Here is a 22,100-nt window from a genome sequence, read left to right as displayed (position 1 = left end):
TTATGATAAAAACTCTCCAGAAAATGGTCATAGAGGGAACCTACCTCAACATAATAAAGGCCATGTATGACAAACCCACAGCAAACTTCATTCTCAAATGGTGAAAAACTGAAAGCATTTCCACTAAGATCAGGAACAGGACAAGGATGTCCACTCTCGCAACTCTCATTCAACATAGTTTTGGAAGTCCTGGCCCTGGTAATCAGAGAAGAAAACGAAAGGAAAGGAATACAAATTGGAAAAGAAGAAGTAAAACAGTCACTTTTTGCAGATGACATGATACTATACATAGAAAATCTTAAAGATGCTGCCAGAAAGCTACTAGAATTAATCAATGAATTTGGTAAAGTTGCAAGATACAAAATTAACACACACAAATCTCTTGCATTCCTGTACACTAACAACTAAAAATCAGAAAGAGAAATTAAGGAAACCATCCCATTTACTACCTCAACAAAAAGAATAAAATACCTAGGCATAAACCTACCTAAGGGGACAAAAGACCTGTACTCAGAAAACTAAAACATTGATGAAAGAAATCAAAGATGACATAAACAGATGCAGAAATATACTGTGTTCTTGATTTGGAAGGATCAACATTGTGAAAACCAAAGCAATCTACAGATTCAGTGCAGCCCCTGTGAAATTACCAATTGCATTATTCACAGAATTAGAACAAAAAATTTTACAATTTGTATGGAAACACAAAAGGCCCCAAAAAGCCAAAGCAGTCTTGAGAGAAAATGGAGCTGGAGGAATCAGGCACCCTGCCTTCAAACTATGCTACAAAGCTGCAGTAATCAAGATAGTATGGTACTGGCACAAAAGCAGAAATATATATCAATAGTAGGGGATAGAAAGCTCAAAGATAAACCCATGCACATATGGTCACCTAATTTATGACAAAGGAGGCAAGAACATACAATGGAGAAAAGACAACCTCTTCAATAAGTGATGCTGGGAAAACTGGACAGCTGCATGTAAAAGAGTGAAATTAGAACACTACCTAACACCATACACAAAAATAACTCAAAATTTATTAAAGACCTAACTGTAAGACCAGACAAACTCTTAGAGGAAAACATAGGAAAAACACTCTGTGACATAAACCATAGCAAGATCTTTTTTGACCCACCTCCTAGAGTAACAAAAATAAACAAATGGGACTTAATGAAACTTAAAAGCTTTTGCACAGCAAAGGAAGCCATAAACAAGGTGAAAAGACAACCCTCAGAATGGGAGAAGATATTTGCAAATGAAGCAACAAAGGATTAATCTCCAAAATGTACAAATAGCTCATGGAGCTCAATATCAAAAAACAAACAACTCAGTTAAAAAATGGGTGGAAGACCTAAATAGACATTTCACCAAAGAAAACATACAGATGGCCAAGAGGCACATGAAAAGATGCTCAACATCACTAATAGAGAAATGCATATCAAAACTGCAATGAAGTATCACCTCACACCAGTCAGAATGGCCATATCCTCAAAAAAATCTACAAACAATAAATGCTGGAGAGGGTGTGGAGAAAAGGGAACCCTTTTGAACTGTTGGTGGGAATGTAAATTGATTCAGCCACTGTGGAGAACAGTATAGAGGTTCCTTAAAAGACTAAAAATAGAACTACCATATGACCCAGCAACCCCGCTACTGGGCATATGCCCTGAGAAAACCATAATTCAAAAGAACACATGCACCCCAGTGTTCATTGCAGCGCTATTTACAATAGCCCAGACATGGAAACAACCTAAATGTCCAATGACAGATGAATGGATAAAGAAGATGTATGTATATACATGGAATATTATTCAGCCATAAAAAGTATGAAATTGGGTCATTTGTAGAGATGTGGATGGAACTAGAGTCTGTCATACAGAATGAAGTAAACCAGAAAGAGAAAAAATGTCGTATTTTAACACATATATGTGGAATCTAGAAAAATGGTACAGATGAACCTATTTACAGGGCAAGAATAGAGATGTAGATGTAGAGAACGGACTTGTGGACACGGTAGCAGGGGGTGAAAGGGAGGGCGGGACAAATTGGGAGATTTAGGATTGACATATACACTCTACCATGCGTCAAATAGATCGCTAGCGGGAACATGCTATAAAGCACAGGAAACTCAGCTCCGTGCTCTGTGATGACCTAGGTGGTTGAGATAGGGGGGCACTGGAGGGATGTCCAAGAGGGAGGGGGTGTAGGTATACATATAGCTGATTCACTTCATTGTACAGCAGAAACTAACACAACATTGTAAAGCAATTATACTCCAATTTAAATGAATGAATGAATGTATGAATTCTAATGCAAAAAAAGTTAGGTGTAGCAGACAGAAGCGCACAGTTTTTTATTGAAGTATAGTTGATTTACAATGTATTAATTTCTCCTGTACAGCACAGTGATTCAGTTATACATATATATATACACACACATTCTTTTTTATATACTTTTCCATTATGGTTTATCACAGAATATTAAATGTAGTTCCCTATGTTATACAGTAGGACCTTGTTGTTTAGTCCGTTCTCTGTATACTAGTTTGCATCTGCTAACCCCAAACTCTTCATCTCTTCATCCCTCCTTTCCCCCCCCCCACCTTGGTAACCACAAGTTTGTTCTCTATGTCTGTGAGTCTGTTTCTGTTTCATAAAAGTTCATTTGTGTCATATTTTAGATTCCATATATAAATGATATATGATATTTGTCTTTCTCTTTCTGACTTAAGAAGTGCACAAATTTTAAGTGTATTGCAGCTTGATGAATTTTCAAACTAGTCTTGCCTGTATAACCAGCACCATATCAAGAAAAGTTGTTTTCAGAACCTTGTTTATAATCTTTATATCATCATCTTTCAAAAAGATGGATTTGTTTATCTTTTTTATTTTTCTACAGGCAAGTGTCAATTGAGGAAGGAGAGAGGAAAGCCAAAGAGCTGAATGTTATGTTTATTGAAACTAGTGCAAAAGCAGGATACAATGTAAAGCAGGTAAGTGTTCTTTGAGTATGGGTGGGTTGAGGTTATCAAATTGAAAAAACATATTATAAAATAATTATGTGAGTTTTCTATTCTCTCATGTAAGATTTTCTTCCAGTTGGCAATAGCATGCCTCATGAATTAGCAGCATATCACAATGAACAGTGAAAAATCTAAATGTGGCATAATTTGGGAAGAAGAGAAAAGACTTGCAAAACTTTTCAGATTGTTCATAGAACAAGTATTTCATTATGATTACAAGATTATTGCTAGGTTGTAAGCTCACCATACTCTCACTACATCCCTACTGAATTGTTTAGAGGTAAATTTTGCTTCTTTTAGTGTTTGATAGTAAGATTATAATGATAAAGCAAGTATTTGTTTTCAGGCATGGTGTTTTGCTTGTTGTTGTAAAAATACATTCTGGTTACTTTATCCTTAATAAACTGCTGGTGTTTTAACAGGAAATTCTTGAGACTGAATAAGTAGAGCTTTATGAAAAATTTTCTATATTCTTTTCATTTTTGGCTCTTCCCATCTCTCTTTGCCTTGAAACGTATATAAGTAATACTGAATTGTCACAGATTTCTTCCTAGTATGCTGTTTCATGGCTCCATATCTTTGTTCATGCTGTGTTCTCTTTACTTAGAATACTGATTTTCTTCTTTCCTGACTGGTACCTACTCATCCTTTTAAATTTTAGTTTAGATATTAGTTCTTTAGAGACATTTCTCTGACATTCTCCACCATACCTCCAGGTATTATCATCCAGGTATTATCATTTAGTAATAAATGACTTTCTTCTATGTTTCCATAGATCCTTGACCCCTGTGAAAGCGCTGTCATAGAACTTACAACATTATATTGAAAACAGCTCTCCCATCAAAATTATGTATTCTCAGAACCTGCCAGTGTATTTGGAATTTATTAAAGAGTTTGAATAGGGCAGGATGAACTGGGAGACTGGGACTGACATATATACACTACTATGTATAAAATAGATGACTAATGAGAACCTACTGTATAGCACAGGCAACTCTATTCAGTGTTCTGTGGTGACCTAAATGGGGAGGAAACTAAAAAGAGTGGATATAGGTACCTGATTCACTTGCTGTATAGCAAGAAACTAACAGGACATTGTAAAGCCACTATACTCCAATAAAAGTTAATTTTAAAAGGGGGTTTGAGAAATAGAAGATGCTGTTATATTATCATATGTCACTGTTCTAAGACAAAGCAATGGGTAGCTTCATCTAGCTTTCTCTATTATAGACATTTTGATAAGGTTATGAAATAGTTGTTTATATGTTAGTGGATAGCCTTCTTCAGGACATCTTTCAGTCTAGGTTAATGCCTAAAGAAGGGGTTGCTATGGCCCCCCCAGTCCTGATCCTAAGTAATCTCATAGGTTTAGAAGCTCTAAAATGATCAGCATACATTGGGCACTGGGGATAGCTGGTATCTTCACAACATTTAATTGCTTCCAAGTTTGGATAACTCCTAGGATGTTGAGAACATGGGGTATTTCATTCATTTGTTATTTAATAAGCACATAATTTGTTAACAGCTTTATTGAGTATAATTTGCATACCACAATATTGACTTGTTTTAAGTGTATGATTCAGTTATTTTTAGTGAATTTACGTTGTGCACCCACCACCATGATTCAATTTTAGAACAATCTTATCCTGAATTCAAAATCCTTTTGCTACTTTATTATTTCTACTTATTTAGATGATATGTCTGAACATATCCCTGATTCTACTGGAACTTGATTTTATTATTTTTTAAAGATAAATGTGACCAAAATTATTGTTTTCAAACTTTGGAATAAAGCTACCTTTGAATTTTTTGTAGCTTCCTTCTTAACTCACAAAAACCATAACTTTTCATTTTATAGAGAGTACCACATAATACCACAGTATATTAGAATTTTATTTCAATGTTTAGAGACCAATGCTTTGTCAACTCATGTAATTTAGTTAAGGAAGAAAGAAACCCTGGGACCCCCATGCTCCCATGAGATAATGAAACCAAAAAGAGAATTAAAATCTTACATTAATAAGCACATTTAAATAATAGGTTAAAAATCTTCCCCTTTTAACTGTCAGTAGTTCATCATAAAGAATATGTTTCTGTCATGTGTGAAAATTACTGACTGATTTTAAGTATTAACTAAGAAATAAATCATGTTTTTTATGTATTGTCTATTTCTTGAATTAGTTTTTATAAAGGAGCTTAAGAACTAATCACCTAGAGTATCATTTTAAAAACTTAATTATTTAAAAGAGCAGAAATGGAAGAAGTGTCTTTTTTCTTTTAGTTGCACTACAAATTACCCCAGTGTTCAAAAAAAAAAAAAAAAAGCCTTTGATACCACTTGATGTATTAGCTGTATAGAAAAATTCAAAATTTCCTATAAGATCTAAATGAAATATGCCAAATAACCATTGCCCAATTCTTGACTCTGGACAATGCACCTGGTGTGATTGAAGTTCAGTGCTTATTTTGGAAGTTTAATGTTTACCATGCCATTGGAAACTGGCAATAGGAAAAAAAAATTGTGACAAGTTTTCCCCAAGACAGATATTTTTGAAACCCATACAGTTTATCATTGAGGCTAAATGTATTTTTCCTCCACCTTACTGTCTTTGGTAGAGACTAGAATACCTGATATCCAAACAAAGATAAGAAAGGATAGAGGTTTTAGAATGGCAAATTGTCCCTAGGAAGATCTCCTAGGATTAGAGAAATGTTTAATGGTTCTCAACTTTAATGTGCATGTAATAATTACCTTAAAGTTTATATACTGATTCCTGAGGCTTGACTTTTGGATATTGATTCAGTAAGTCTAGGCCGGTGTCCTAAAATGTACATTTTTAATAAGAATCCCAGGGAATTTCTCCTGCAACCTATACTTTGTAAAAAGTAAAAGCTGACAGAACTAGGGAAATCCCTGGAGTCCTAACCACTAGACACCAGGAAATTCCCTAGTTCTGTCAGCTTTTACTTCATGTGTTTTGAAGTTCTGTTATTGAGTGCGTACATTTTAGGATTGTCATTGTCCTCCTAATGTGTTGACTTTTTAAATGTTAAGAAATACTACTCTTTATCTCTAATAATATGCCTTTTCTTTATCTGATCTTATTATGGCCACACCAGTTCTCTAATTGCTTATTGTTTCCTTGGTATATCTTTTTCTTTGTAAAGTGGGTCTCCTGTAGATGGCATACAGTTGAATCTTACTTTTTTTTTTCCTCCAGTCTGAAAATCTCTACCTTTTAATTGGAGTGTTTGGTTTATTTAGATTTAATGTAGTAGGATTAATGTCTACCATTTGCTCTTTGTTTTCTACTCCCTCTGTCAATTTTGTTTTAATCAAATATTTTTATATTGTATTTTAATTCTTCTTTTGATCTTTAACTAGATTTTTTCATAATCTTTTTAGTGGTTGCTTAGGAGTTAAACTGGGGTTAATAGTATACCATTTCATGAGAAATTATGCACCCTGTCCTTTGTGTTATTGTTGTCACATATTTTATATTTACATATATTATAAACCTCCATAATAAACATTTTGATTTTTGCTTTAAACAGTAATTAAGAGAAGAAAAAAGATAATCTTTCCTATTTACCCATATATTTGTCATTTCCAGTGCTCTTCATTCCTTGTAATAGATCTGAGTTTCACCTGGTATTTTTCTTTAGCCTAAATAACTTTCTTTACTCTTTCTTATAGGGATCTCCTGGTGATAAATTCTCTCTGCTTTCTCATACCCCAAAAGTCCTTTTGAAGAATAATTTTGAAGAATGTTCTTGCTAGTTTTTGAATTTGGGGTTGACAGATTTTCTTCTTCCAATACTTTAAAGATGCCTTTCTATTGTCTTCTGGCTTCCATTGTTTTTAACGAGAAGGGAACTCTAATTTATGTCATTCTCTGTTTGTAATATGTTATTTTCATGTATTTTTTCTGCCCCATTTTCTTCTTTTCTCTCCTGAAATACCAGTGGCACATCTGTTCAATGGTTTGATATTATCCCATGCCCACTGGTCACTGAGGCTTTTGTTCATTGTTTTTGACATTGTTTTCCTTTTTTTTTCTTCAGATTAGATATTATTATTGATGTGTCTTCAAGTTCACTGATCCTTATTCTGTCGTATTTAAACTGTTAAGTCCATCCAGTGAATATATTATTTCAGATATTGTAATTCAGTCTTAGATTTTTTCATTTATTTCTTAAAATTTCCATTTCTCTGTCAGAATTCCCCATCTGTTCAATCATTATGGTCATCATTACCTTCAGGTTCTTGAACATATTTATAGTAATTGCTTTAAAATTCTTCTCTGCTAATTCTAGCATCTGGGGTCAATTCAGAGTTGATTTTGTTTTGTTTTGTTTTGTTTTTGTCTTTTTTCCATTAATATTTATTTGTTTGTTTCTTTGTTTGTTTTATTTTGGCTGTGCCAGGTCTTAGTTGCAGCACACGGGATCTTTGTTGCAGCATACGGGCTCTTAGTTGTGGCATGAGGACTCTTAGTTGCAGCATGCATGCGGGATCTAGTTCCCCGACCTGGGATCAAACCCAGGCATTTGGCCCCCAGCATTTGGGACTGTGGAGTCTTACCCACTGGACCACCAGGGAAGTCCCTCAGAGTCTATTTCTTTTGGCTACTTACTTTTTCTCTTGCCTCTAGGTTAGATTTTTCTGCCGTGTGTGTGTGTGTGTGTGTGTGTGTGTGTCTAGTAATTTTTGGTTGTATGCTTGGCATTGAGCATACATAGAGACTCTGGTTACTGTTATTTTTCTCTGCTAAATTCTGGGTTGTATTATGGCAGGTTGTTATATTGCTGGCTGATCACCATGAACTTGATGTTACTTATTGCTTGGGTGGATCTGCAGAGAGTCTGAGATGCTTATCAAGCTTTTCTATCTTGGTGGGATTCAGACTCTAAACTGTATCCTGGAGCAGACAGTAGCTGAAATCTCCTCTCATTTCTTTCAGCCTTCTAGCTGTTGTTTTCAGATGGGCTCCTTGGAATCTCGCTTAACATATGTACCATTAAAGAGTTAATTGAGGATTTGCAGGAATTTCGTGTGTAGATTTTAGGGTTCCTCCTCTTGGCTCCCTCCTTTTTGTTATTTTCTTTCTCCATATATCCACTCTGGTAGTCAGTTGACACCTTAGACTCTAGTTTTCTGCTTGAGTTCTAACTACACCATATTGTACAAACTCGGATTGGCCCTTGGGAAAACTTGTATAAAAGTGACTCTCACCCAGTGAGTGTGGGTTCCGTTCTAATGTGAATTCCTCCTAGTTTGTATATGCTTTTTGTTGCTCTTGAGAGCCTTCAAATAGTTGTCCAGAGTTAATAATTGCCATCTGCAAGTGTTAATCCTATACAAGCGACTGTGCTATTACCAAAACTGAAGTCTATATTGAACATATGGGTTAAAAATTAAAATATCTGATAAATAACTGAGACTATTTAGCGTGTACTTACTTCATTTTATTTAATATGGAAGGCCAGTTTATTCCAGAATTCCATACAGAATTCCTGAATTCCATATGTTATTGCTTATCCAAGATCAATATAAGTAGATTTTTTAATTAAATTATTTGGTCAATGCATAACACATATCAACAGAAGAGACTATGAAGAAATAATCTCAAATTCCTTCTGAGTTTTTGTTGTAGGCCAGTCATAATTCAGAAATGGTGCTGGTATTCAAAAATTTGCCAGGTAAATATAGCAGTCCAGACACTGTCTTGGAAAACACTGGGAATCACAGTCTTACGAGGCATTAAGTAAGCATTGTGTATGTTTGTTCAGCCATGTGTTTGCAAAACACAGTTACTTTTGATGATTGTGCATTGTGCTCATTTTGTTTGACAAAATCATGCCTTTTCACCAAAAGGTACACAGAAGTCTTTCTGTATATAAGACATGTATATCAGTACTAAAGGTATCATCTAGTTGTACTTTACACTTAGAGATCTTTTTAGTTTTCTGCTAATTGGATTCCTCCTCCCCACTCCCTTACGTACTGGATTATAATATATATAATAAAAGCTGAAAATGGGCTTTCTCTATTGCTCTTTTTCTTTTTTAAACAATTCTAGGAGAGATTTCACTAATGCATCATTTAATGTCTAACCATGGTTCAAGTAATTGGGCCTTAATGCCTGAGAACTTTGGCTTAAAATAAAACAAATTTATTCCTACCCAATATTGCTGCTTTTTCTTCTTATTTAAAAATGTTCTTTGCTTAAAATGTTTTGCTCTTTAGTCTGGTTTAAGTACTTAACTCTAAAATCCTGTTTCTGTCTTAAAGAATATTGTTGTAGTTTTTAAATAGAAACTATCAGTATTATGGGACTTCCCTGGTGGTCCAGTGGTAAAGAATCTGCCTTCTAATGCAGGGGATGCAGGTTCGATACCTGGACAGGGAACTAAGTTCCCACATGCCACAGGGTAACTAAGCCTGTGCATGCCACAACTACTGAGCTCACATGCTGCAAACTAGAGAGCCCATGTGCCACAACTAGAGAGAAGCCCATGTGCCGCAAGGAAAGATCCCACATGCCCCAATGAAGATCCCGTGCGCCACAACCAAGACCCAACACAGCCTACATAAATAAATAAATAAATAAATAAATAAATAAATAAATTTTTTGAAACTATCAAGATTAGAACTAGAATATATAATAATAATCTAACATGATCACTTGTAGTATATAGGATATTTAAATAGTGTTTTTTATCCTTTCAATAATTCATAAAAAGCCTAAGAAAAATTTACCCTTTATTTTTCTAAATTTGTTTTTAAGAAAGCAATAATATTGCTTCTTTATGAAAGTGGCCTGGTGTTTAAGTTGCTGACAGAAATGGTAATGATAAGATGATTATTTAAGGCTCCACTTCATTTTTCATCTGAAAATTACTTATTCTTTTAGTGAAGTATTTAGTGTATGGGTGTCATACTTATTATATTCTCTAATTTTATAGTACTGGAAAATGGAGTAGGACCTGAAACACTCCTTGATCTTTAACTTCTAAAATCATCAGTGCTTATCAGAAGAAAAAGATTGGTTTGAAAGAGAAGGGAGGACTTTGTGAGAAATTGATAGCTGATGGGCATCAGCACTAACAAGTCAGTGAAAACTTGTGCAGTATTTACAGTGGAGTCGTGTGTGTGTGTGTGTGTGTGTGTGTGTGTGTGTGTGTGTGTGTGTGCGCGCGTGAATGAAAATTACTTTATACCTGCTGAGAAAACATATTTACTTTAAGCTTTGGTAGGGGTGATGTCTTTTCTATATCCCATGTCAACCACAGTACTTGGCTCATAGCAGGTCTTAATCTTTATCACATACCTTATTCCACAGGTATTCACATGCCTATGGTATGTAAGATCACTGTAGGTTCTTTGGAGAATAGAAAGTTATGTAAAATATGGTTCTTGACTTCAGAAAACTTACAGTTGAAGAGAAGAATCACATTCTTATGAAAACTATGCATTGAAAGGTAGGTGGTACATGATAAATACATAGCAAATGCTACAAGATAGTAAGATCCACAGTAATTATTGAGACATAAAATGAATGCTGGCACAAAGAGGTATATTTGTTGCAGAAATGAATAAGATCATATACAGTCAGGATGATCAAGGAAGGCTTTGTTAAAAATGCCACAGAAAAAGAGCTGAACCCTTAAAGTGTATATTTGATTTGTATAGATAAAAGACAGATGATATTCCAAGGAAAAAGAGAAATTAACATATAGTACAAAACTACCTAGTATGCATTGTATAAATATTGTCATAAATATTCATTTTAAAACATTTCTTTGTTGTGTTCCTACCAAGCACTTTACATGCAATATGTAAGTGCTTAGATTTTTGTTGAATATAAGAATGAATCCATGTAACATTCCTCTAAGTCAGCTGCTATTGTTGCTCTGATTTTAGAGAGAGAATCTGAGACAGAAGTTATGCAGTTTTCTCAGAATTACCTAACTACTATGTGTTAGAGCCACTTAATGTACCAAGTGTTGACATCACTTAATTCTCACAGTATCCCTGTTAAGTAGATAGGTATATCCATTTCACTGATAGGAAACCAAAGTTTTAGAGACTAAGTAACTTGCTTAAGAGTATAGCTGAAGCTAGAATTTGAACCCAAGTCTATCTAATTCCAAAATCTGTGCTCTTAACCCTACACTATTCTGCTTCTCTCGTATTTAACCTTACCGCTAATTTATCCTTTTGTGCTTTATATCCCTAACACTGTAGGACTTTAATATCCCTAATTGTCAAGAATCCGTATACATGGTGAATATGAAGCAGCTGAATGAGAAATTATTATATTGACCATGCTCTTATTAAGTCAATTCACTCATCAGATGTTTATTGATCACCTCCTACATGCCTAGTTCTGTTATATTATAAACACTGGAGATACAGTAGTGAGCAAAATATCCTAAGTCCATACCATTATGAAGTTTACATTCTAGTATGGAAAGTTAGGCAATAAATGAAAATATAATACTTCATGAGATTATAAGTGCTGTGGAGAAAAGTAAAGGTAAGGTCAGGGAGATAAAAGAGTACTGTTGAAAGGATTAAGATACTGATGTTTTACAGAAGGTAATCAGGAAAAGCCTTTCTGATAAGGTGATATTTGAACAGAGATCTAAAGGAAATGAGGAAGTAAGTTGTTTTATGTATCTGGGGAAGAACATTCCAAGCGTCACGTGCAACGATAAGTTCAAAGGTACTTGGCATGTTTAAGGAATAGTAAGGCTGGTTCAGTTAGACTGAAGTGAGGGAGCGGAGGCAGGTGTTAGGAAATAAGCTTACAGAGGGATAGTTCTAGGGGACAGAGGTCTTAAGTCCACGTAGGCTGTAGCAAGGATTTAGGCTTTTATTCTGAGTAAGACAGGAAGCTGTTGGAAGGTTTTAATCAGAGATTTGACATGCTCTGATTTAGGATTTAAAAGAAATCACTGGCTGCTCTGTGAAAAATATACTGTAGAGGGGTAAGGGTGGAAAGCAAAAAGATCTGTTAAGAGCTAATTGCAAAACAAAAACAAAAAACAGGTAATAAAATAATCTTTCATTTAAGAAATGCTAGGCTACCAGAGTTAAAATAGAGATCCAGAAAAAAAATCAAAGTTAGCAAATACCAAGCACTCATCATATGAGAATTATAGTGGTGTATAAAATATAAAACAATTCCTGCCCTTACACTACAAAGATTACTTTAATAATGGAAAATTTCCTGTATATTGATGGAACCAATTAGCTTAGTTTGCTCTTTGAAGAATGAAATTTCCTCTTGCTTGTAAAATACTTAGTTAATTTTATAATAAAGGTAAGAACCAGTGGCAACAGTGATTTTACATTGAGATCTTCAGTTCACCCCTTTAAATTAAATACCTAAAATTATAGCCCAAAATATTCAACTTGAAAGTTTGTATGGAGAGCCAGTATTCAGCTTGTCATCATCCACAAAGCTAATTCCTATAGCTGTCACTGCAGCTTAAATATGCCTATTTCCCCCTAGAAATTGCAAGTAAAATACTGTATACCTGGAGGTCAGGGTGAAATTGTTACCATTTTTCCAGGGAAATAAAATGTTCTTGTAAGTATCCTGGCAAGGATGCCCCAGAATGCCTGTAGAAAGTGGATATTCAGTAAATACAAGTGAGAGGATTTTTTAAAAACATTATCAACGTTACTGGCACCTAAGTCAGTCATCTGTCATTTCTAACATGGCAGAAGCCTCTGTTAGCATATCATTGGCATTTAAGAAATGGATTTTCCTTTAATGATTACTTAAAACAATTTACACCCCTAGAGTTTTTTCCTTCCTGTCTTACATATATTTATATAAGGATAGAAGTTGGCTTTTGCAAAGCATTTTCTTGGCCCATTTTGGGATGTCCTAAGTTTAGTATAGGTTAGTGACATTGATTCTTTTAATTTAATTGAAATATTTTGAGGGAGCAGCAAATTTTTCAAATAAATTGGTTAAAACTGTAGATAAAAATTTTAAGTCATAGAAAATGGATTAAATTTTTATGTCTGTGATTTGTGTATAATAATAGAGTTTCACAAAGCAAATTCCTCTACCCAGGATTGTTCGCTGTTTCTTCACACAGCCCTTTCCACAGTGCTTTCCATATAGAAAAAACTTGCATTTATGCTAGGCAACATAAGGTAGTAGGAAAAATAGGAACTTCAGAATCTCGGCTCTGCTATTCACTTGGTGGATGGCAAATATTCTCTTTAGCCTTAGATTTCTATAAAATGGGGATATTAATACCTTCCTCACAAGTTACTGCAAGGATTATAATGAGAAAATATGTAAAGTTAAGCACTCAGTATTAACTTCTTTCTTGCCTTACTTGATTTGATTATTTCACACTACTTATAGACTGTTGTTATAGCATTGACCTTTAACCCTCACAGCACAGTAGAATCATCTGGAGATTTGGGGGGGGGGGGGGGGGAGTGGCCATGCCGTGGGGCATGAGAGATCTTAGTTCCCCGACCAGGGATCAAACCGGTGCCCACTGAAGTGGAAGTGCAGAATCATAACCACTGGACCACCAGGAAAGTCCCTCATCTGAAGATTTTTTAATGAAACACACTGAGGACTTAGCCCCACCCCAGATTAGTTGACTCTATCTTTGGAGGTAGGACCCAAGCATCTGGTGTTTTGTTTGTTTATAAGTTTTCTAGGTAATTCCAATGCACTGTGTAGGTGTTGAGAACTACTGGTCTAGAGGGAAGGACTTCACACATAACCTTTCAATAAAGCTTTCCTGAAGTATTTAGCTCTAATTACTCTCAAAGGTAAAAATAAAAGAGTAGGGGGAACCTGTGTGGTCATGTTAACCTATTTACTCTTCTGTGTCTAATATTTTTAACTTTGAAGATAATGGAGCCTTCTTGCTTTCTGTAAGTGTATAGTTCTCTGGGGAATTCCCTGGCTGTCCAGTGGTTAGGACTCTGTGCTTCCACTGCAAGGGGCACAGGTTCAATTCCTGGTCAGGGAACTAAGATCCCATAAGCCACTCGTGGTGCAGCAAAAAAAAAAAAAAAGTATATTTCTCTGATCTACCAGTTAATATTCTGGTCCTTCCTGATTGTCATTTCCTCCCATTATATTTGCTTGCGTTAATTGAATCTTTATCTTTAAAAAATGTGTTTTCATATTTGATTGGAGAGATTCAGTGGCATTTGTTTTTCCATCAAGTTGAAATTTATCAGCATTTTCCTTCACTGTCATTCTGCGTATAAATTTAAAATTCCTTTTATAATTCCTTTTTCTATGAGAAACTGTGTAAGTACATTGATTTCTTTTGTTGACTGTTCTGGAGTTGGGAGGAGTCAGTGGGCATAAGTATTGCTAATTTTTCTTTCACTTGATTAAAAAAAAAAAGGCTTTCTCAGCTCTGTGATCATCTGCTAAATAGTATTATGGATAGTATGCCTAAACAATTATCTGAGGGACTTCCTGGCAGTCTGGTGGTTAAGACCCCGCACTTCCAGTGCAGGGAGCAAGGATCGATCCCTGGTTGGAGAACTAAGATCCCACATGCCATGCAGTACAGCCAAAAAAAAAAAAAAAAATTTGAGAATTATCTGAGAATTCAGATGCAAGTGAACTCAAAAAAGCCAGTGGATAAAGACACTAATCAACTGTTTGTACTGCACTGTGTGCTTTCTGATGTGTTTTCACACACATTAGCCATTCTTTCAACTAATATTTGGAAAAATACCTACTGCATGTCAGGTACTAGGATAACAAAGAAGAAATATGAGCCTTGTCCTCCAGTGGTTAAAGTCTAGAGGGAGACTGGGAGATAAACGGGCCATCGCAATCAGCATAATAAAAAGCTCGGGAAGAAGAAATACAGGGTGCTATTGGAATATATAGATAAGTGTTTAATTAGATTGGAAGATAGGATTGAAGAAATCTGGGAATGGATTAGGAAGTTTTTCTCAGGAGTTATCGGGGAATGGATCCTGAAGGATCTGTCAGCTAGACAGATTGGGCTGGGAACAGGGAGGATTTTCCAAGGAGAAGCAGCATCATTATGTCCTTTAAACTTCACAACTATGTCCCCCTTTTTATTAGAAGGAATGTAAGGATTAGAGGAATTAATATCCTTGAGGCCACAAAGCTGTAATAATGAGGTAGTTAGTACCACAATTTCTTGGCTCAAATTCTATGTTCCTTCTATAAACACATTTAATGGTATGTTATGTTATAGGATGAGAATAGGTAGATGGGTGTAACTGTAACAATACCCTTCCTGAAAGATCTCATTAGTTATGTACATTTTGCTAATTAGAACTTATTTTAATTTTTTAAAAAGCTTCAAAACTTGTAAATCTCATTCCATTTTCACAAAAGGTAAACAGACCTTCCCTATGCCTCCTACATGAAAAAAAAATTTCAGTTTCTAAGCTAGCCCATAATAAAATATTCTTAGAAGCCAAAAAGGTTATGCATATTGAACTGGTAGACAGTTTGATAAATATTTCATGGGACTTTCCTGGTGGCATAGTCATTAAGAATCCACCTGCCAATGCAGGGGACATGGATTCCATCCCTAGTCCGGGAAGATCCCACGTGCCTTGGAGCACCTAAGCCTGTGTGCCACTACTGAAGCCCAAACGCCTAGAGCTGGCGCTCCACAAGAGAAGCCGCCGCAATGAGAAGCCTGCACACTGCAACTAAGAGTAGCCTCCACTCACCACAACTAGAGAAAGCCGACCCATAGCAACAAAGACCCAATGCAGCCAATTAATTAATTAATTAATTAATTTAAAAAATTTCATGTCCAAGCAAGCTGTGAGATCTTGGGGAAGACTTCTAGATTTTCCTAAGAACATTCCAGTTCTGCTTTAATATTTTCAGATAATCTCTCCCAACCACCACACTTTTCCTGTCAGTTTTACATAGTTTCTTAAAGCAGGATTTTGTGCCTATTGGTGCTTTGCTGTAGTCCTAGAATTCTTACAGAATTTCAAAACATTCTGTTCCCTTAGCCCACAGGACCATGGATTATTGTGACTGATATTCCTCTCTGATAGGAAGAGAGCTACTGTTTATGAAAGACTTTCTATATAGCAGATCAGCCCTAAGCAATTTACATAATGATTTCCCTTAATTTTCACAATAATCTAGTCAGTTAAGTGTACTATTATCTTAAGCCCATTTTACAGATGAGAAAATCACAGAACAGATAGATGACCTGTCACGTAAGTGGCCTACCCAGAATGTAAACACTTCTCCTTTTAGTTTTTAGCCATCCCACCTTAATATCTTTTGCTTTCAATATGTGATTTGTATGTCTTTGTAATAATAGTAAGACACTGGAATTATTGAAAGAAGTCTTTATGCAAACTGCTTTTTTTAGCACCTTCCTTTGCCAGGAGGAAGTCCATATTCTTCACAGGTCTTTCTTAGTCTAGTCTGGCCTTCAGTTATTGTGTGCCCCAGTCGGTCTGGACTACATAACCATTCTTGAATATCATTGCGGCCAAAACTGAATATCACCATTATAGAATGAATTTCTGGGATAGAGGATTTGGTCTAGTTCCACATTTCAGCTGCTAGATTATTCCAGTAGTCACTATACTTATTTCCAATTTGCAGTACTAAGTACATGGTTGTTTTCAATTGATGTTGGTGGGGGAACACTTTTTTCAGGCTTTCTTATTGTCTACAAAATATGTTTTTCCTTCATACTCTATATTCTTTATCTCTGGATGAAAAGTGATTTTTAATGGGTGTTAGACTTTTCCTGATATATAGAATTTTGAGCTGATAAAGTTGGCATTCTGCTTTTAATTCATTATCTAATACTAATATGTAAAAACTTCAAAAATGATCAGAATTATTGTCCAGCTTTGCATTCATTAACAACTTTCACAGACATTAATTATTGCAGCATTTATTCTTGTATCTAGATTTCGAGTGCTGATCTGTATTTGAAACTGAGTATTCATATATTAATCCAAATGGACCCACCCTTATACAGTTAATGTTGCATTGATTTGATGGTAATTTACACAGCCACATGATCTTTGAGCATGCACAATTTCTGGAGTACCAGAAATGATGTTAAAGTAAGCATTCTGCAATTTTAAGTCTAATAGCTGATTTTGGTTGAATATTGAGGCTAATGCCTAACTTTGGCACATCTCTAAATGCTACTAAATGTTATAGAACCAAGACAATTTTTCTTTTACTCAGGTCTTCCTTAATCCTACCCCATCAGACTCTTGCCTACAAATAAAGATTTGCTCCTTTTCTATACTTCTTTCCTTAAACAGATTACTTATAGTTCCATTCTTTCATCTCTGGTCTTCTTTCTGTTCTCTCTTTTTTTAAAAAATAAATGTATTTATTTGTTTATTGTATTTATTGGCTGTGTTGGGTCTTTTCTGCTGCACACGGGCTTTCTCTAGTTGCTGTGAGCGGGGGCTACTCTTCATTGTGGTGGTGCGCAGGCTCCTCATTGTAGTGGCTTCTCTTGTTGTGAAGCACAGGCCCTAGGAACGTGGGCTTCAATAGTTACGGCACATGGGCTCAATAGTTGTGGTGCACGGGCTTAGTTGCTCTATGGCATGTGGAATCTTCCCAGGGCAGGGCTCGAACCCATGTCCCCCTGCATTGGCAGGCAGATTCTTTACCACTGCACCACCTAGGGAGTCCTCTGTTCTCATTTTAATTCAGCAACATTTATGGAGTGCTTAAACTCTTGAGTGCTTTGCAGGGTATGTTTTTCAACCAAGTGAAATCTTTAAAACTGCCTTTAAATCCCAACTCACATGTCATTGCCTAGGGATTTTTCTCAGCCTCTTGAGTAGGGCCTTCTTATATCTGTATTCTCACATCATTTTCTCCTTCCTTAGTTTATAGCACTAATAACATTGTAACACAAGGAATGGTTTGTCTATCTCCTTTGCTAAACTGTGAGCTGTGTCCCTAGAGAACTTTAATCAGTGCCTCAAGTAAGCAGGTACTTAGTAAAGTAGTTACATCATATGTGCATTTTAATTTGTAGGAATTTTACACTGCATACCTAACAAAAAGAGGAATGATTGAAATTATCTGCAGTTTCACTTGCCCAGTGAGTGCATAGCTAGGTTTGGGCACAAAGTAAAAGGTATGAATCTGTTGTTCCTTCAGTCAGTTTCTGTTCCCACATGCCTCTCAAAGTGAACATCTCACCAGGATTGTGTGTGATGTGGTGGTTTCTAACGTAGTGATATCCTAAGGAATTATCGAGGATAATTTTGACTAGACTGACTCTATATGTACACTAACTTTAGAACCTAACTCATTATCAAAGATAGAAATGCCACTATATAGTTTAACTAAATGAACTTTCTGTCCTTACTCTGAGTTCCTGTAGTCCTTTGTTTTTATGACTCAAATGATATTTTTGCTGCTTAGTTCTTAGCTGTTTGTTCATGTGTAATCTCACCTGTTGGAAAGCAAGGATCATATCTTTATTACTCTTTGTATTTGGCATACTGGTTTTCATATGGTATTCATTTATAGAATAAGTAGACATTTTAACGTGCTTTCATTGTGCTAAGGTCTAAGGAATAACCCAGAAGCCATATCCTTTAATTCAACCATCCAGTGGTCATCCCTTTACTTGATACCCATTTGCTAAATTTTCCCTCTCAATTATCACATCTCTTTTTTCCACAGCTCTTCCGACGTGTTGCAGCAGCTCTGCCTGGGATGGAAAGCACACAGGACAGAAGCAGAGAAGACAGTATCCTTTTTGTTTCATCAGAAAATTTTATTGTTAACACAAGTCTTTAGAGCCCCACTTGGTTGGCTTAGGAATATTATGCTATTGCCTTTTACAGCCAAGCATTGACCATTTAGGAGCAAAAAAAATTTCTATAGCAAGTGAGATCTGGTTATCCAAGTGCAATCTTTGCAGCCTGCTGCTCAATACAGTTAATCAGTGAGAAGGTTTGTGTTTGCTTGCTTCAATTTTAATGAGCAAGAAGCTCTTAGCATCCCACCCTCCTGCTTCCTAATTTTGACTCCCCTTTGCTCTGGGCTTTTCCCCCACAGTATATATCATATTTTCTTCCCCTGATTTTTCTAACATTTGAACTTTCTAGGTTGGCATAGGCAGGAGATACCTCAATCTGGAGCTTTATCATGGCCTCTGCTCTTAGAAATGGGACAAGTTGAAGCACATGTAATATTAGTTATTTAAAAGAATTTTGAATTTTGATATTTTCCTTATTTGTTTCATATTTGCCTTCTAGTGTTTTTCCATATGCAGACATTTTTATTAAACCATTGAATTCATAGCACTTTGTATTTAGCTCTTCCCACTTGTAAATATTTTATGTTTTCTAAGCCTTTATTTTAATAGCATAATGTGTTATATAGAGTTGAAGCCCCATTATTTATTAATTCTCCCCCCTGTTGTTGGAACTCTCTTATAGGCTATTTTCAGATTTTTATTATAGATAATTTTTTAAGGAACATCATCTATGTATGATTTCTTACTCCTGTAGAATAATTTCCTTAGGATAGATTTCCATGAGTAGGAATTAACCTTGTGCTGAACCTTGCTGCATATAGGAGATGTAAGCAAGTTTATTACATATGAGCACCTCATATGGTGAGCTAGCTATATAGAATCTAGTGGCTGAGTAGGCTCTGAAGCCAAATAGGAATGAAAGGAGGTCTTACCAGAATATTCGGTGTTCAGTAGAATTGGAATTGTACTTTCCCATTTATAGTTCCTTAACTTTTGCTTCAGTGATTGACATAAAACTGGAAAAGCCTCAGGAGCAACCAGTCAGCGAAGGAGGCTGTTCCTGCTAATCCCCCATGCCATCTTCAACTTTCCTTCAGAAGCTCACTGCTTTGGCCCCCTTACTCTTTCATTGACTGCGGTGTGAATATTGGCTTGAACCTTTTCCCTTCAGTAATAACGTATTGCAATTCATCATTGCTGCCTGTCTCGTGGAGATGATCTATTAGCTTCACAAGCACAAAAAAAGTCAGTGTCTTCATTATTTATATTTTACAAAAAGCCAAACGATTCCAGCATATTCCAGTGATAACTTTAAAAATTAAATACATTTTCTTAACATTTTTTTTCCTTTTTAATGTTATGAGAATGTGCTTCAAAATGATGGAAATCTCAACAGTATATGGCTTGGTTAAGGAGCAGTTGTTCATAGCAGCACTTGCCTAACTACTTGGTCTCTCCCTGCTTTACTCACTTCTTTACCACATATCCTATTCCTATCCTCCCTCCCTCAAAACAAACAGGAGGGGGCAAAGCAGTAGTCACACCAAGCCCATTGGAATTATCCTTCAGTTTTAGTGATACCACTTGCTCTAGGCCTTGGGCCAAAATATCCAAAATTATTTTTTGAGCACTGATATAAATTACTTATACCTTAATTGAGGTCAGAACTCAACTATCATGGTAGGCAGTGCTGAAATAAGAAAAGGGTTCTGGTGCATCTTCAGAATGAGTCCTAATGAACATACTGAGTACTTACAAGTAAGTGAACATAAAATATATTCCTGACCAAAACAAATGATCCTTTCACGTGTTAGACTCTGGGAGAGAAAAGTAAAAGAACAGGTTTTAAATATTTAATTCTTCTAAGAGCTATTTCTCCCAAGATTTTAAAATTGTCAAAATCGAGTTCTTCTGTTTAAAAAACAAAACTAAACGTTTTTTTTTTAAGCAATAGATTTCTCGAGTTTTCTTTTTCTTTCTTCCTTTCTTTCTTCTTTCTTCCTTTCTTTCTTTGTTCCTTCCTTCGTTTCTTTCTTCTTTTTTTAAATGCTATGCAGGCAAGGCACTGTAGAAATCAAATTCCTTTAAGAAGAACCAGTGGAAGAATTTAAATTTGGTCAAAACCAGTAGAAATAACGATATCTAAAGCTTACCAACTAGAGAATCCTCAACAGAATAGCAAATACTTTGCCTGGACATTTGGGGTCAAATTGAAAATGGAAACAGTTTTCCTTTAAAGCTCTAGAGGGAGATCTGAAAAAGCATACATAGAAGAGGGAAAGGAGAGAATAAAAATAAAACTTAACATTTTGCAGATTTATGCCTTATTTTTCAGCATTTTTTTATGTTGGTTCTCTCAATCTGGTTTTGCTTTTTATTAGATCTGTATAGTTTGGTTAATTAACTAGTGATTTAGTTTTATATTTAAGCTATAATTAATCTTTTTTCTTTGGTGATATTTATTTCTTTGCCTTTTTCTAAACTACTTTCAATTTTTAGATGTTTTATTCAGTCTATTTAGAGCTTCATCACAATGGCAATATGTATTTCCCTTAAAACACTGCAAACAAATATACTAGGAGTGCACCATTTTAATCTTTACTAGTTATTGTGAGATTGCTGTGTAAGTTAATAAACACATTTGTAAATACATTGTTTGCAGGAAGAAAATTTCTGAGTTACAGCTCAGGAAAAGCCTGCTGAATTTATGTTGTAAGCATTACTTAACACAGTATAAGAATGAAACGACAACAAAAATATCTTCATACTTCCTCATCCCCTCATTGCGACAAAACCCTTAACTGGGAGAACCTTATTCCCCTCTCTTTCCTCTTCCTCCTCCACTTCCCGCTTATTGTCACCTTGTAATATTCAGAGAGCACTTGGATTATGGGTCTGAATGGAGAAATGCTTTCAGATAATCATTAGCCCACATACCCCAGTAACTTGTACTCAAAGATGGGATGGAGTTGTAAAGTGCTTTTATAATACAATATTATTGTTAAAGGCAAGGGTTGACTCTTTTGTTCTATTTTGACATGGCATGTCCTGAAATAAATATGAATTCAATATGGCAGATGGGTCATATTCTTTATTTGGAAGAAGTTGTGATTTCTGACATGGGGGTGATTGTCTTCCTACACTGTAGCATTTGATTCTTTTTAATATATCTTTAAGGCAGTAACCAGTTAATGCTGCTTTTTAATATTGGTCTTTTTATTTGGCTTGGGGTTCTTCAGCCGAAGCAGTGAAGTGTGTTCATAGTGCACATTTTTTTAAAATACAGTTTTGCTGC

At 35.4% G+C, this 22,100-nt stretch overlaps 1 protein-coding gene across 2 annotated transcripts in view; it reads left to right on the top strand.

The window, feature by feature from the left end:
- RAB6A (RAB6A, member RAS oncogene family) overlaps positions 1 to 21,878 on the top strand; it is an 80,490-nt gene extending 58,612 nt beyond the window's left edge. For both annotated transcript variants that reach the window (XM_057696048.1, XM_057696049.1), the window contains 3 exons: positions 2,899 to 2,992; positions 18,727 to 18,793; positions 19,808 to 21,878. In XM_057696048.1, the coding sequence (XP_057552031.1) occupies positions 2,899 to 2,992; positions 18,727 to 18,793; positions 19,808 to 19,872 (226 nt within the window). In that variant the 3' untranslated portion in view covers positions 19,873 to 21,878. The remainder of the gene's footprint in view (positions 1 to 2,898; positions 2,993 to 18,726; positions 18,794 to 19,807) is intronic.
- The last annotated feature ends 222 nt before the right edge of the window (positions 21,879 to 22,100 follow it).

Source organism: Hippopotamus amphibius, chromosome 9 (assembly GCF_030028045.1).
Source record: "Hippopotamus amphibius kiboko isolate mHipAmp2 chromosome 9, mHipAmp2.hap2, whole genome shotgun sequence".
In the NCBI taxonomy this organism is placed as follows: domain Eukaryota; kingdom Metazoa; phylum Chordata; class Mammalia; order Artiodactyla; family Hippopotamidae; genus Hippopotamus; species Hippopotamus amphibius.
This window is presented reverse-complemented; position numbering and strand designations above follow the sequence as displayed.